The sequence below is a fragment of the Erythrolamprus reginae genome, chromosome 1, assembly GCF_031021105.1.
Source record: "Erythrolamprus reginae isolate rEryReg1 chromosome 1, rEryReg1.hap1, whole genome shotgun sequence".
NCBI lineage: Eukaryota > Metazoa > Chordata > Lepidosauria > Squamata > Dipsadidae > Erythrolamprus > Erythrolamprus reginae.
This window is the reverse complement of record NC_091950.1, coordinates 337,941,601-337,957,497: the sequence shown is the minus strand read 5'-3', so window position 1 is coordinate 337,957,497 and position 15,897 is coordinate 337,941,601. Positions and strand designations below refer to the sequence as shown.

General features: G+C 35.9%; 1 protein-coding gene across 1 annotated transcript in view; it reads right to left on the bottom strand.

Annotated features, from left to right (window-relative positions):
* Positions 1 to 15,897, bottom strand: part of RYR2 (ryanodine receptor 2) — a 279,326-nt gene that overhangs the window by 60,813 nt on the left and 202,616 nt on the right. Inside the window, exons 70-76 of the mRNA XM_070734013.1 lie at positions 15,548 to 15,635; positions 13,241 to 13,333; positions 11,124 to 11,294; positions 9,628 to 9,687; positions 9,170 to 9,309; positions 1,354 to 1,358; positions 44 to 84 (exon numbers count right to left, since the gene is read on the bottom strand). Of these exons, the coding sequence (XP_070590114.1) occupies positions 44 to 84; positions 1,354 to 1,358; positions 9,170 to 9,309; positions 9,628 to 9,687; positions 11,124 to 11,294; positions 13,241 to 13,333; positions 15,548 to 15,635 (598 nt within the window). The remainder of the gene's footprint in view (positions 1 to 43; positions 85 to 1,353; positions 1,359 to 9,169; positions 9,310 to 9,627; positions 9,688 to 11,123; positions 11,295 to 13,240; positions 13,334 to 15,547; positions 15,636 to 15,897) is intronic.

Sequence of the window (15,897 nt, the reverse complement as noted above, 5' to 3'; positions counted from 1 at the left end):
TATTTATTATAAAGACATAAGGCTGCCATCTCACACCATTTACTAAGGAATAAATCCCATTCAATTGAATGAGCCGCCCCGAGTCTTCGGAAAGGGGCGGCATACAAATCTAATAAATAATAATAATAATTATTATTATTATTATTATTACTATTATTATTATTATTTGAATTAATGTGAATAAACTGAATTAAACAGTCACTTAGCCCCATCTATCTCATAGGATTGTTGTGGAAAAAGCAGGAAGGGAAAGGAGCCTAGGCATGTTTGTCACCTTGACTTATTTATAAACAAAAATAAAAGCAGGATGCAAAAAAATCAAATAAATTTTATTTTAACTTTTGAGTTAATATGCGTACGATTTTGCTGCTAAAATGGCAATTTGTAAATATTAGAACTAAATCAAGTTAACTGAAGTGCATAAACTTCTTCTAAATATACTGGTCAAGAACCATTTTAATTATTAGCTTTTGCTCTAATAACTGCAATAATAGAAAAAAACAAGCATCTATATCATCAGAATATAATCAAATATTAGATAAGCTGCACAGTAAAAGCACAGTATTTTAAAATTGTAGCCAATCTTTGTCAAACTATGGACAATCATAGATTAAACTGTTAAATTCCAGATATATGCATACTCTTTGTGTAGTTTTAATCAACCTGATACTATAGCAGGATAAAAAACAGCTTCTAAAGCACAGCTGATAGAGAGAAACAATGAAAAAAGCAGGCAAAGCAGTCGCTTTGTTAGAACCTTGTTAGGGATGAAAAAAAGCTTCAAAAAAGCTACATTCAGAGTTTAAGACATATCCAAATTTTCAGCCTTTTTAAAGGGGGGGGGTATCGTATACTCCGAAAAACACGGTAATCCCCATACCGAAAAGAATGTGCTGTTTTGCTCTACATTTTCTGCATCACTTATTGTAGGTTAAGAGATTAGGGAAAAAAATCTTTTTGTTTCTATATACAAGCAGTCATCAATTAATGACAGCCTCGTTCTGCGATTGCTCAAGTTTTGATAGTGCTTAAAGTGTAGGTTTACGACCTATATGTAATCTTATTTTCATCATAAACATCCCATGGTCACATGATCACCATTTGCAAATCACAGTCATATAACATCATGCTTAACAACTGCAAGATTTGTTTAATGATCACAGCAGAACTGATGTTGTAAGTCAGATACAATCATATGATGTTTCATTTAATGATCATCTAACTTTGCAATAGTCCCAACTGCAGCTGTTACATGAAAATTACTTGTATTGGTCATTTAGAAAACAAATGTCCTTTTTTGTAGCTCTCAGGCTGTGGAATGCACTTCCAAAGAACTACAACCCAAGGAAGTACATTTGCTGACAGAAGAGAATATCTGGAAGATCCATTTGGAGTTGATAACTGTGACCAAAGGTTTATTCTTCCAAGTTTTCAGGCTCCTGTTGGACCAATCATCAAGAAACCTCTTTCTCTCCAGAATCCTTCCACCGGGCTATTTAAATCAAGTACCCTATTTTCCAAAATAAGACATCCCCTGATAATAAGCCCAATTGGGCTTTTGAGTGCAAGGCAACAAGCCCAAGACCTTATTTCAGGGTTCAAAAAAATATAAGACAGGGTCTTATTTTCAGGGAAACATGATGCATAGGAGCTGAGGGAGTGGCAGCGCAAGGAAACAACAATTAACAACTTACTAGCCAGCTATCAGCATCCCAATTAGCAACTAAAAGCTACATATAACCAGGAACCATACAAATGTAGCACATGCTCAGTGCACATGTTCCAGAGAGAGAGAGGAGTTTCCTGATGGCACGGTCGAGCATGAGCCCCAAAGTTTGGAAGAATAAAATTTTGCTCCTGTACTGACTCAGATTGGATCTTTCAATCATTATCCTGGGGCATATTTGCAGGGTTCTTGGTGCACTTTGAACTTGGTGGTTTTTTTGTATTATCAAACCAAGTAATATCATCAGTGCTAAATATCACTGACGAGGTTACCTAGCTTGGTAATGAAATGTCTGTAAGAAAACCACCAACCTCAGAGAGCATCCCACCTCACAAAAATATAGTTGGTATTCATATTCCCAGTATTTAGGAAAACGAAGAAACTGCCTATTTTTCACCAAATTTTAACTGTGATGTTTTTTTAAAAAAATTATATTGATTTTATTTTTAAAATGCTTTATAGTTGTGCCTTTTTTCTGTAAGCCACCCTGAATGTGCCAACAGAAAAACAGGATAAAAATCCAAAATAGGCAGTATAATCTGTTTTACTGAAAGAATTGTTGAAGGTATTGCAAGATCATCTCGGATATTTCTGAATTATGCCCACAGCACTTCTGAAATAACCAGAATGAGCATCTACTTTTCTATATAGAAAATTATATAGTATTTTTACTATATAATTATAAAGTATTTTTTCTTGAGATGGTGAGTGGCAAAATGATCAGTAGAATGCATTACAGTTTGAGTTATTGGTTGCCCATTACTATGTTACTGTTACTATTTCTGTATTAAATTAGTTGTCTTTATCCTTCATTTTGTTTTTTTGTCCATGCAAGTAGAGTGTAACTTGTCTATTCTATATATAACCATATTGCAATAAAAGTAACAATTGCACGAATTCTGTCCCTTTGCAGTAGATTTTTTTCCTTTATTAATGTCATTACATACTAAATACATACTATGCACTGCACAGTAGATAATGTCATTGGCTAATGTGGGTAGGTGTAGAAATTGAATAAATAAATATTTACTCTAAACATAGAACAAAATGACAGCATGCCTACATCCTAGAAGGATATATATAAAGTTTGATTGCACATTTAAAGCACACATTGTGAGGACATAAAATAAATTGATTAGTGCACTGAATAACTGAAACACGAATAAGGGATTGTGAATGTCATAACTGAGAAAAAGAAAGAGATAAAAGTGTAATACAAAATCCTTCAGTGAGATTACGTGCAAAACCTTTCAAACATAATAAACCGAAGTGGAGCAAGCAAGTTAAGAGAAATTGCACCATAAATTAGATATTTAGAGATTTAACAAATCAAAATGCATAAACAAAATTATTAAAGGTAAAACCAATACATTCTAACATATGAGCATTTTGTCTATACTTCCCATTCTGAAACATTTCCGTCCACGATTAGAGAAGTTCTGGAAATAATAGAGAAAATAAATACATAAAAGTAAAAAAAAAAATCTAAATGATGCATTTAATTTTTCATATGTGGATAAAAGAAAGGGTATTAAACTATATATAAATGTTTGTTGTTTGAAAGAGTGTAAATATTTTAAAATTAAATACAACCAAATTAAGAAGAGCATGGTGACTGTGGACAAGGATTAATGTTTTCACCCAGAATGGAATATCAATGATTTTCTCAATCCAAAAATATTTTGATATGACATTCCCTCATAATCAAGTTGCACAGGTTTGTTTGTTTGTTTTTGTTGCCTTGATTGGGTTATAGAAGACTCCCATTTAGTTAAATATACTTATATATGTTGCGATTCAGCCTGAGGCTCCTCAGGGACCGGCTGGATCTCTGCCGGATCCATGCCCAGAGGAGGAGGACAGTGAACAGGAGGGGGAGGACCAGGCAGACGGGGGAGAGGAACGTCAGGAAGAGGAGGAGGGAGAGCAGCCTGAGACCCCCGGGGGGGGGGGGCTCTCCCCAGCTAGTAGCCTGGATTCATTGGATGAAGACGCACAGGCTATAATAGACATGAGGCAGCGACGTGCAGCTCAAAGACGGGGCCAATTAGAAAGGTATTTCCATCCCTGAATTGGCAACAGCTGGGTTTGGGTGTGGTTCTCCTCAGCAGGGTTGAAAAGGCAGGCCCGCCCTTACAGTCTTGTGGAGAATTATCAACTAGGAGTCCTGTGACCTTGCTTCGATTCTCGGCGTCTCTTATCTTGGCTTGTGGCCTAGAAGTCTGGAAGACTTGGGGGAGGCGTGGGTTTTATTATCTCCAGCGTTGTTTTTGCCAGCAAGAATCCTGTTTTATTGCCTGGCCTTCGTGAAACCTCTGTGAAGCTTCATAGTGTTTCTGTCTGTAAGAACAGTTTTTGTTACCTGTGTTTGCTTTGAATTATATAAACTGCCTTTGCTTTTTACCAGTGTGTCTGGATACTCTTTTTGGTTGGTGTTGGCGTCTGGGGGGACCCAGACAGAACAATATATTATATAAATATTTATATATATATAAATATTTAGGAATACTAAATTCCTAAATAAATCTGAATTCTCCAAAAGAGTAAAGGACCTTCAAGAATATATTTCCTCTTCTTTGGGAGCATAAACTCAATCAGAAATTTTATTTATTTATTTATTTATTTATTTATTTATTTATTTATTTATATTTGTCAAGTACATATTGGTAATATACAGAGATATAACATAGTTTATATACATAAAATGGGTTGGGCACTAGGACAGGGACGGTAGGCATATTGGTGCACTTATGTACACCCCAGTCTAAGGGTAAAGTTTTGGGGGTTAAGTGATGAAACCAGAGTTAGATAGTGAGTTCCAGGCATTCACCACTCTGTTACTAAAGTCATATTTTCTACAGTCAAGTTTGGAGCGGTTCACTTTCAGCTTGTATCTGTTGTATGCTCATGTATTGTTGTGGTTGAAACTGAAAAAGCTGTTGACAGGAATGACGTTGTAGCAGATAATTTTATGAGCTATACTTAGGTTGTACCGAAGGTGACGTAGTTCTAAGCTTTCTAAGCCTAGGATTTCAAGTCTGGTTGCATAAGGTATACTGTTGCGGGAGAGGAGCGGAAGGCTCTTCTCGTAAAGCATCTCTGGATACTTTCTAATGTATTTATGTCCAATATCCGGTGTGGGTTCCAGACAGATGAGCTGTATTCAAGGATTGGTCTGGCAAATATTTTGTATGCTCTAGTTAGTACTGGAGAAGAAGGTTAGTAAGATTGGGTTCACAACTCTTGAAGCCTTTTTGATGCTGTTGTTGCAGTGGGCTTTGGCACTTAGGTCATTTGATATGAGTATTCCAAGGTCTTTGACAGAGTGAGGGTCGTCTGCAAGGTCTTGTTTATTCAGCTTGTATTTAGTGTTCTGATTCTTTTTGCCAATGTGTAAGGTAGAGCATTTTTTGGTTGAGATTTGGCATTGCCAGATGTTTGACCATTCTGACACAAAGTCAAAATCTTTTTGGATGATAGCAGTGTTGTCAGTAGTATTGAAGATTTTTATATCAGTGAAGAGAATGCAGTCGCTTGTAATGTGATCACAAAGGTCATTTATATAGAGTGTAAAGAGTGTTGGTCCTAGTACACTGCCTTGGGGTACACCGCTGTTAACAGGAACGGGATTTGATAGGGCACTCCCTATTTTGACCACTTCTTGTCTGTCATGTAGGGATCCAGAGATGCCGTAAGATTTCTGTTTTAGAAATAGTTTATCATGAACCACTGAGTCGAAGGCTTTACAGAAGTCTATGTAAATTGTGTCTATTGCTTTGCCCTGTTCAAGTTTTGAGGTCCATATGTTTTTGCAGTGTAGTAGTTGTAGATTGTAGGATAATTTTCTCCTGAAACCGAATTGCTTGTTTGAAAGTAGGTTGTTAGTTTCTAGGTGGAGGGTAATGGATTGTTTATGATTGATTATAGTTACTTTGCATGTGACGCAGCATAGAGAGATTGCTCTGTAGTTTTCTGCTAGACTGGGATCTCCCTTTTTGAAGATGAGGATGACCGTGGCTGGTGACTACAGGTTTGGTAGGGAACTGGTCCTGTAGGGTTTTTCAAAGGTTATGCTTAGTAGTTCATAGCACATAGTCCATCAGGGAATTGTTTTAGGCAAATTAACAAGGAATGTTTTAGGCCATGCAATACTTTTTCAACGTTGTCTTCAGTGAAATCTATTTGTGTTAAATCGTTGTATTTGTGGTACATCTAGGGAATTGTGGGCATGAGCCATTGCTATTTACAAAGAATGCGTTGAAGGGGTTAGCTTTGACTGTTTCATCATATCATTCTTTGTTGTTGAGTTCTTTTAGTGATGGGAGGGGTCTTGAATCCTTGAATTTGTTATTTACGAAGTTATAAAAGGAGCAGCTGGTTTTGTGCTCAGAAGGTTTTCCTCTTGTTTGCTGTGATAGTTGGAGCATTCCTTCTTTATTTGGTCTCATATCTTTTTGTAGCGGTTAGCTACATAGGCTGCTTTGTTTTTTGGCCAGAGGGATTTTTTTTTGGACTGTAGCTTCTTACTGATATGGGTAGTTTATTTTTCTTGGTTATGGTTGTTATTAGCGGTACATTCTTTTGACTTCAAGTAAGAAGATGTTATAGAGGTCATCAGCAGTGCTACAGCCAGAGAATAGTGTTTGCCAGTCAAGAGTTGAGAGGTCAGTGTCTAATGAGTTGTTAGCTTTTCCAAACTTGATTTTTGCAATGGCTGACGTCTATCATGCTGTGATCACTGTGGGAAAAGGGTTCTTTTATTTGTAGTCCATAAATTGTTGTGGGATGGATTATGAGTCTTGTTTTTGATGTGGCCAGCACAGTAATCTATGTATAAGTTTGTTTCACCTAGATCTAGTCACCTTTTGAGTTCCGCATAGAGTTCACAGGAGTGGATGTGTTGTAATAGAGATAGAGTTTGCTGTGATTGGTATTGTTTCTGGCAATGTATTTTATAGTCTAGATAAATTTCCATTTGCTGGACTTGTTTTTACAAACCACTCTGCAGGACCGGGGGGCCACCGAGCCATCATTATTCTTGTGCTCAGGGCCTTCTCTGGAAACTTCAATAATTTTGTCATGACTAATGGTTTGTGTATAATGGCTGATGATGATGTTGAGTACTTTGGTGATTTAATTCTCTATGGAATCAACTCCCCCCCTCCCCGATGTCAATACTGCTCCCACTCTACTGGGCCTTCTGTAAGGCCATGAAGACCTAGCTTTGCCAGCAGGCGTGGGAGCCATAAACTAACAACCATTAAGGCCAAATCGTATGAATGGTATGTATGCATGTTGTTGTGACTGTTCTGTTATGGGTTTTTTTTAATGAGGGTTTTGTTTTAGATTTTATATTCGACTTCTTTTTCATTGTATTGTATTTATATTGTTTATTGTAAGCCACCCTGAGTTCTTCAGGATTGAGTGGCATAGAAGTCTAAATGAATGAATGAATGAATGAATGTCAGACTCATCATTTTTTTCTAGGCCAAATAGGATTGCATAATGATGTTTAGGCTCATGCTCGATGGTGTCTTTGACTATAATTGAGATGTCAGTGGTTGAGTTAGTAGGTCCTTGTGGTTGAGGTAGTGGTTGAGGTGATGGCGGTTGTTGAATGGTGCTAGGTATTTGGTTTGTTAGGTTTGCATTTTTGTGTGCTTGGATTTTTCCCCCAAAGATATAAAACGTGATTATAGGTATGCTACTAGTCATAATTCTTTTTAAAAACTTTATTCAATTTTAAAAACAAAACAAAAAACAAATGTATCACACAGTCGTAATTCTAGGCATGCCAGTCATTGTGCTTCTAATTTTGTTTCAATGGTTTCTATGATTGTTTGTTGAGTCATTGTGGGTGTTTGTAAGGTATGGATCCTGTCAGACATAGCAATAAAGTTGTCCAGTTTTGGTGAGCAGGATGGGCATATATAGAAAAATGAAGGGTTTTCTTGGAGAAAGTTGGCTACCTGCTGGTTATTTTTGAGAAGGAGCAGTGGCATTTCTTGACAGCATCATGTTTGTTGATGGCAACACTGCATTTATAACATGTGCTTGGGTCGTTTTGGTTGCTGCTGTCTTCCAGGTCTTTTGTTTGTGGCTTTTGGAGTTTTTGCCTGGCATGGCAAAACCGCTGATTAGTTTGTATTTGATAACTTTGAACAAAGAGTCTCTCTCTCACAAGACTTCTCTCTCTCTCTCTCTCTCTCTCACACACACACACACACACACACGTTTTGTCTAGAAGTTTAGGAACGGTTTTGATGGTTAGGAAGCCTTGTCTTGATGTTTAGTTTTGTTTTGATGTTTAGTTTACTTCTTTGCTTACAGGTAGCGATGGTAGCAGCAGTTGGTTCCGATGGGTCAGTGGGTCCCGCTAGGCGAAAGTAGTGCTGGTAATAGTAATCAATGAATCCAGTAAAAGTTAAGTTTTAGCAGAGAACTAGAAAGGCATGATTTACAAATTGGATGGCACACATTTATTTGGTATGGAGGACATAAAATACATAGCTACTTCCGGAGACAAAGCATAAGGAACTCGTTATTCTTAGTCTGGGAAAAAGTAAAGACTAAACATTATTCAAAAATACCATATTAGATATCGATAATAGAGACTTTGACACACCCAAGTAGAATAGACTAGAATAATATTATGAGATACAATGATATCTTATTGAAGACAAGTTGACATCCACAACAGAACTAGAGAATCAGGATATAAAAATGGATTGGTACCTGAGCTTGTTTTCTGGCGTGTTGGCTATTCCTGCTAGCTTAGTGTCATTTGCAGTTCCCCTTCTATTCCCTTATCTAAGTCATTTATCTAAAATATTTAAGAGTACTGGGCCACAACCTTGTTGTGCCCCATTGCTTATTTCCCTCCCTGTAGATGTAGTACCATTAAGGATGATTTATTAAGTACTGTTTGTAAGGCAGTTACAAATCCATCTAGTGGTGATGTTTTCTATCCCAAGAAATAGTTTGGGATCTACTTTGTCATTTTATCTTTATGCTTTTTAATAAACTGATACTTAATTGCCATCATAATGTATGTCACTTTGGTTGATATAAGAAAGCCAAAGAGCTTTGTATGTGTGCTTCACACTAATTATTTCACAGTCTTTAATTTCCTGATTAATACTTTGAATATTCACCCAGGCATAAACAATGGGATGACTACACTGCTTCTCCCTTCTGTGCAGTCCAGATCCTGTTATGCTGCTTCATCATGAGGAGAGGTGTGCTTTCTGGTAAGGATGAGTGAAGAAGCTTGATGAATGGTCGTTAAGCAAGGACTACTAGCATATTCACGGAGTGCAATAGATTTTTGGAAGAACATAATGTAAAACCAATACTTTCAGTGTAAAAAAAATGCTGGGCATTTTTCCACAGTACACTATTGAATCTGTTAAACTAATTATTATTAAAATGTCACTAATACACCTAACCTGTTCCAGATGGAAAAGTACATTAGCTATATCCAGAACCCGTTCCACAGTCTTTTCTGGATCTGAAGTGATATCAGTTCTGTTCGGTAGATCTTTGTAAAGGGCCACCTGCCATCTAATTGCAGGATCTTCCAGCTGCAAGAAAATATATATGTGTGCTAAAAATATGTCTCAAATTATGAATAACCAAACAATTGTATATAGACTGTCGGAATTACTGTGATAATCTAACAAATTTCTAAGCTTATTTAGTTTAACTTTATGAGACCATTAGAATCATTGCTTACATGTCACAGATATCTGACATTTTTTGCTCAACACCTGATGTGTACACATGGATACATAAATAGATGCATGTATATGCACTCATATATACAGATATATATATTCATATATAACTTGCTGTTCAAAAGATTAGGTCAGAAGTATAAGTTGTTAATACTTGAAAACTACCTTGCCCTGTAAATGGAGGTTGTTGCGAATTATATCTCGAACTTCATCCTCAGTGTCCTTCTGTTAAGAAAACATACCAAACATTTACTGAAAAATATTATACTATTATGGCATGCCATCATAAATAAGCAAAATGGTATTAAACGTATTATAAATTATAATATGAGAGTTGCCCAGAAAGTAATGCATATTTTTTTTCTTTAACAATTATTTATTGAACATAATGAAAGTTACACACAAGAAAGAATGATGTTTCTTCTACACTCCCTATTTTTCCAGGTAATCTCCATCCCATTTATGGCGTTCCTCCAGCGAGACACAAGGACATGTATGCCCTGTTGGTACCACTCCTTGTTCTAATGGCCTCACCCTCTGTGCCCAGCAACTAACCGTACTTCTGTCAATTGCAGATTCTCCATAAACTATACATAAAAGTTTATGAATGTTCCCAACAGTTTCTTTCTCCGCAGTGAGAAATTCAATGACAACACACTGTTGTAATGTACATCACTTACAGACACATCACTTACAAACACTACTACAGCTACGCTATCTGCTGAAGAAACACAAAATTTACACATGAACTCCTGACAATGCAAATAATGTATATCTAAAGTTTCGTATCCATACCATTACTCTAGGCTGAGAAAAAAAATGTGGTGCATTACTTTCTGGGCGACCCTCGTAATATAATTTATTATAAATGTTCTTTTGAATTCCATTGTACAGTAATCTTTACTTGGATGAAATATTCTTTTGTAACAACCATAACCAAAGTAACCTAGAGTAAAGGATTTCTCCATTCCCCAACCAGCTTCATTTAGTTAGGTTGCAGCAGCTATTTGGTATTATTGGTATCTAAGCCACTTCAACTTCATTCATATTTATTTGGAAAGTGTTTTTTTTATCATTTTGCATCTTGTTTATAGGAAAGGAATGAGATTTGGGGAAGGCTCCTCTATGATATCATTCTTGTTGAATTATACTGTTTGTCACTCAAGTGTGTTCCAGAAGAAACTAGTTATCATATGTTTTTTAAAAAGAGTAGAATATGGCCAAGAAATCCCTGTAATTAACATTATTTTTAATGGTAAGAAGCGAAGTTTGTCTAAGAAGAACTAAACCAGACAAATATCATATTGCTTTGTAATACATACTGGCCCCATGGGAATACCCACTTGGAATTCATCATCTTTAGAAATTTTTATAATGTTGTTTTATAAATTTATAATTCTAAATCTTAATTTATCCTGATTTTAATGTTTAATTTTATTTATTATATTGTATACCGCATCCAGCCTCTCTCCATGTGAGACAGGTATTCATAAATATAAATTATAAATCAATAAATAATAAACAGTAACAAGACTCTTGCAGCATTTTTAACACTGATATACAGATTAGAGTACTGCCTCTATAAAGGGGAGGATTTACACAGTTATTGAACACATGAAGTGAAATTCTACATATAGAAATGATTTATAGGGGAAACGTACCATGCTCAATCGATTCTTTGCCAGAGCAATTAATTCTTGGTCACCAGGTGCACAAATATTTAACCCAATAGGAAGCAATCTTTTTAATGCAGCCACAATTAGAGAGGTCTGAGTTGAGTAACGATCTCCTTTCCGTTTGATTTTTTTTCTTTCCTGATCAGAAACAGCTGTCTGTAAAAATAAATGTAAAAGTAATAATTCATTCTCAAATTATAAAATAAGGGAAGCAATAATTATCTTTTGGAGATGTTGAAATGAAAAAGGAAGAAATTACTTGAAATGTTTTATATCAGTAATGATGGCAATAATCTAGAAGTGCAATGTAATTTTTTTTTAAATTATTTTTATGTTAATTTTGTGACAAACTTTATTATGATCTTTTATTTGCACTTGTACAGAGCAGTTGAAACTTTCTACGATATTGCCACTGTCTTATTGTTTTCAAATACATAACCATCATGCCATTATTTTGCTCTTGTAATAATGGTTTCCTTAATGATTTATTGTTAATACAGTACAATTTTTTACACTTGCGTGTCATTCTAGTTGCATCTACTTCTCTTTATTTCACTTTAAATATGATAATCACAGAAGGAATTCTTGCATTTGCCTATTAACTATACGTCCTTCCTATGGCCTTCAGTTAGATCACTGGTGTCAAACTTGCAGTGTCACGTTGCTGTCACATGACATTTTATAATGTTTTTCCCTTTCACAGAGCTGGAGTGGGCATGGCCTGTGTGGGACGCATCCGACTCGCAGGTCATCAGTTTGACACTCCTTTAAATTTAATCAGGCTTACATTTTTAAAGTGTCACATTAAAATAATAATATAACCTCAAAAACCAAATCATTCCAAGGGAAGGGATTTTTAAATTCAATACCTAACGTTTGATAATAGAAGCAGAGCAATTAATGATAGAAGACTACCAGAATTAGTCTTGGGATATCCTAACATTGGGTAATGCAAGTCCAATCCTACAAACTGGTGATGGGTGGTCCAAAGGAATAAAGGTGGCAGCTTCTCAACCAAGCCACTGTTTTAGAACCAGAACTAGTGTTGCATGTGATTGTCCTGGGTCCTTCAGCAGTTCTGTAAGCTTTCATTGGTGGATTTGAGAAGAAAGCACAACAGTAGCGAAATGCTTTGTGCTGGTCTTGTAAAACTTTTATTAGTTTCTTTTATTTGTTTTCCTATGTTGTTTCGACAGTCAACAATATGCATTACGAGTTAGATACAATGGAGTCTACTTTAATATTAATCTTATATGTCTTTCTGGAAAAGAACAAGAACTAAACTATTGAAAAATATATTAATTGACAATAGCTCAGGGGCCACTAAATAAGTTGACCTCTCTGCAACCAATCATATCTCCATCTCCCATTTCTCTACTTCTGGCTGTTTCTCCCTCCACAGGACACATGACTGTTCATATATATACATATGTGCTAAATATCTCTCTCCCAAGCAACCATGCTGACTTCCTTCACTTAGCCAGCAATGATTCCTTTACTAGTTTTTTCTTTTAATTTTTGTAAAAACATTGGATATACTACAGAGAGAAGCTGCAACGTCACTTAGCAACTTGGTTTTCCAAAATGTTTCCTGAAAAAATGGATATGCTGGGCATGACCTCAGCTTTTTCTGTATGACATTGTACTTCAAAAAGGCAGAGAGAGAAAACATTGCATATTTAGTAAAAGAGAGAAAACATCTACTGAAGGATACATATAAAATTAATGTATTGGGAAGAGAAATGTTTCAGAACAAGGATAATTATTTTCTATATATGACACGATACATGGTAATTACATTTGGTAGCCATTTGCCCTACAGAGATTCCACATTGATGAAATGGACCTAGTGATCCCCCTGTAAATGGATGTGAAATTTGGAGTTGTTTAAAGATATTTCAAACTAGGAACATGCATCCTTTCCACAATCTTTATTTCTACAGATAACACATTTAGGAAATATTGAGAATACTGTACTATAAAATGTTTGAACTATTTCAACATTCCAATACTGTAGATGTGAAAGATTTTAATTATTTTTTTAAAATCAGAGATTTTAGCAATATTTTTATAAATGCAGTAACATTTGTAAAGACATATACCTTAGACATCTTCGATTTAGTGTCAGTAATAAGAAAAGACATATTGTTGATTTCATTTTGCACCACAAAGTTCTGTTCTTCTCTTTTAAAATTCTGCAAAGTTACAAAGAACATAAAAACACAACATATTACAAAATTCACTATCTGGGTCTTCAATTTCCTCCTTCACACTGAATCTTAAAATGTATATATAATGCCATACAATTGCATCATAAATCCTTAATCTATATAATGGTATAAAAAGGTCTTTTTTTCAATAAAATGTTCGCAAAAGAATTGGACCCAATACTTAAAGACAAATAAAAAGAAATATTTTGAATCCTTTAGATCAGGGGTCCCCAACTTTTTGGACTGCAGGCACCACTAAATTCAAATGGTCATGTGGACCATTGATATAATCTGCCTAATGACTGGCTTGGAGGGTGTGGCTAAGTGGTCATGTGACTGATGGGTCTGGCCAACTTGATGTCACTCATCTCTAGGGGTGCCTTGCTGACCTCTATTCATCCCTTCCCTCCCAGGCACTTCTTGCCTGCCTGCGCAGGCTCCTTGGGGCCTCAATAAGAAGCAATTGTTGCAGCTAAGCAGCCACCAAGAGAAAGAGTTGGCAAAACAGCTGGCTCAGTTCAAATTGGATCTGTCTGAGAAGGAGGCTTAGCAGAAGCATCTCACTGAGAACTACGAGCATAGGCTTTCTAAGCAGAGGAAAGACCTGCAGGAGTGCAAGGCCAGATATCGGTGCCAGGAGGCTCAACGGGCTGAGATGGTCAGCCAGTTCCAGGCCATTATGCAGTTCCACTAGAACAAGGCCCTCCAGCTCTTTGCCATCAGTGGCGCTTCCCTCCAGTCTTCAACCAAAGTCTACACCAGGCGACTGAAGCAGACCCAAGTCAGAATTTCTGCTTCCCTCTGACCCACAAAAAAAGACCCCAAAGACTCTCTGCAGCAAGAAAAGCATTCATTGCACATTTATATTTCTGAAGACATATCCGTCCCAAAATTATGCAAATAATTTTTCTGTGGACCAGCAACATTTTCTTACAGACTACCAGTTGTCCACGGGCTACTACGGTAGCTGATGACCGTTGCTTTAGGATATCATAACAAGAAATGCTAAGTACTTGACGAAGGTTTGATTCTAATGATCCCATTTGGAAAAAAATTAGAATAGAAAAGAGATAACTTAGACAATGGCTTAGATCATTTATTTATAAAATGGAAGGGTATTTGCATAACAAACTGCAAAAGAAAAACATATTCAAGAGTGCTGCTTTCTTTCCTATTTCTAATTTATTTTATAGATGTACCCATATTCACACATTGAAGTAGCAGCACTGGGAGAATCAAAAAAGCAAGATGGCATTTTATTATTTTATTTTATTTATTTATTTTTATTTTTTTTATTTTTTTATTCATTTATTTATTTATTTATTTATTTATTTAATTACTTTTTTATTTATTTAATCCAATACACAATAATACACAATGAAGGTAATAGAGGACACCTTCGAGGAAATAGAATTAGAGAAAGAATAGAAGAGAGAGTATAGGATAAAATAATCAATGAGAGAATAGAAGAAAGATATAGGGATAAAAGAGAAGATATATGGGATATAGGAGAGACAATAGGATGGGGGTCGGAAGGCACTCTAGTGCACTTATGCACGCTCCTTACTGACCTCTTAGGAATAGAATAGAATCTTTTTATTGGCCAAGTGTGATTGGACACACAAGGTATTTGTCTTGGTGCATATGCTCTGGAGAGGTCAAACATGGACAGTCTAAGGGTAAAATGTTGGGGTTAGGGGATGATACTACGGAGTCCAGTAATGAGTTCCACTCTTCAACAACTTTATTATTAAAGTCGTATTTTTTACAGTCAAGTTTGGAGCGGTTAATATTGAGCTTGAATATGTTATTTGCTCTTGTGTTGTTGTGGTTGAAGCTGAAGTAGTCGTTGACAGGCAGGACATTGCAGCATATAATCCTGTGGGCAATACTTAGATCATGTTTAAGGTGTCTTAGTTCTAAGCTTTCTAGACCCAGGATTGTAAGACTAGTTTCATACGGTGTTCTGTTACGGGAGGAGGAATGCAGGGCTCTTCTGATGAACTATCTCTGGACATTTTCGAGGGTGTTAATGTCTGAGATGCAGTATGGGTTCCAAACAGATGAGCTGTATTCAGCAATGTGATTTAAACCCTATCGCTTTTGTACCAACAGCCATCTGCATGTGGCTCAATACTCATTATACTACAATGCTCAATACAGCAACACTCTTATTTATAAAATTTAAATACTACATACATGTGATTTTGACCAGTAAATGAAAACTTCTGCAACCATACGAAACAAATCTTCAGCTTCAGGGTTGGGCTCTTTGAGCCACTTTGCTCTGAAATTAAAAAAAAGAAAAAGAAAAAAAAAGCTTATCACTCCTATGATAAAGAAATTTCAGAATCTTCAACTTTAAAACATGTATGTATGCATACAGCCCATTTTTCTGGATTTATGGAGCAAAGCCCTGAGCAAGATTATTAGATTCTTAGCATCTCTAGGTAAAAAGGGAAAAAATGGAGAAAAATGGTAAAAAGAAAAATCTGTAAAGGAAGAGATGGTAAGAATTACCTATAGTAATCTTACATGAAGCAATAATT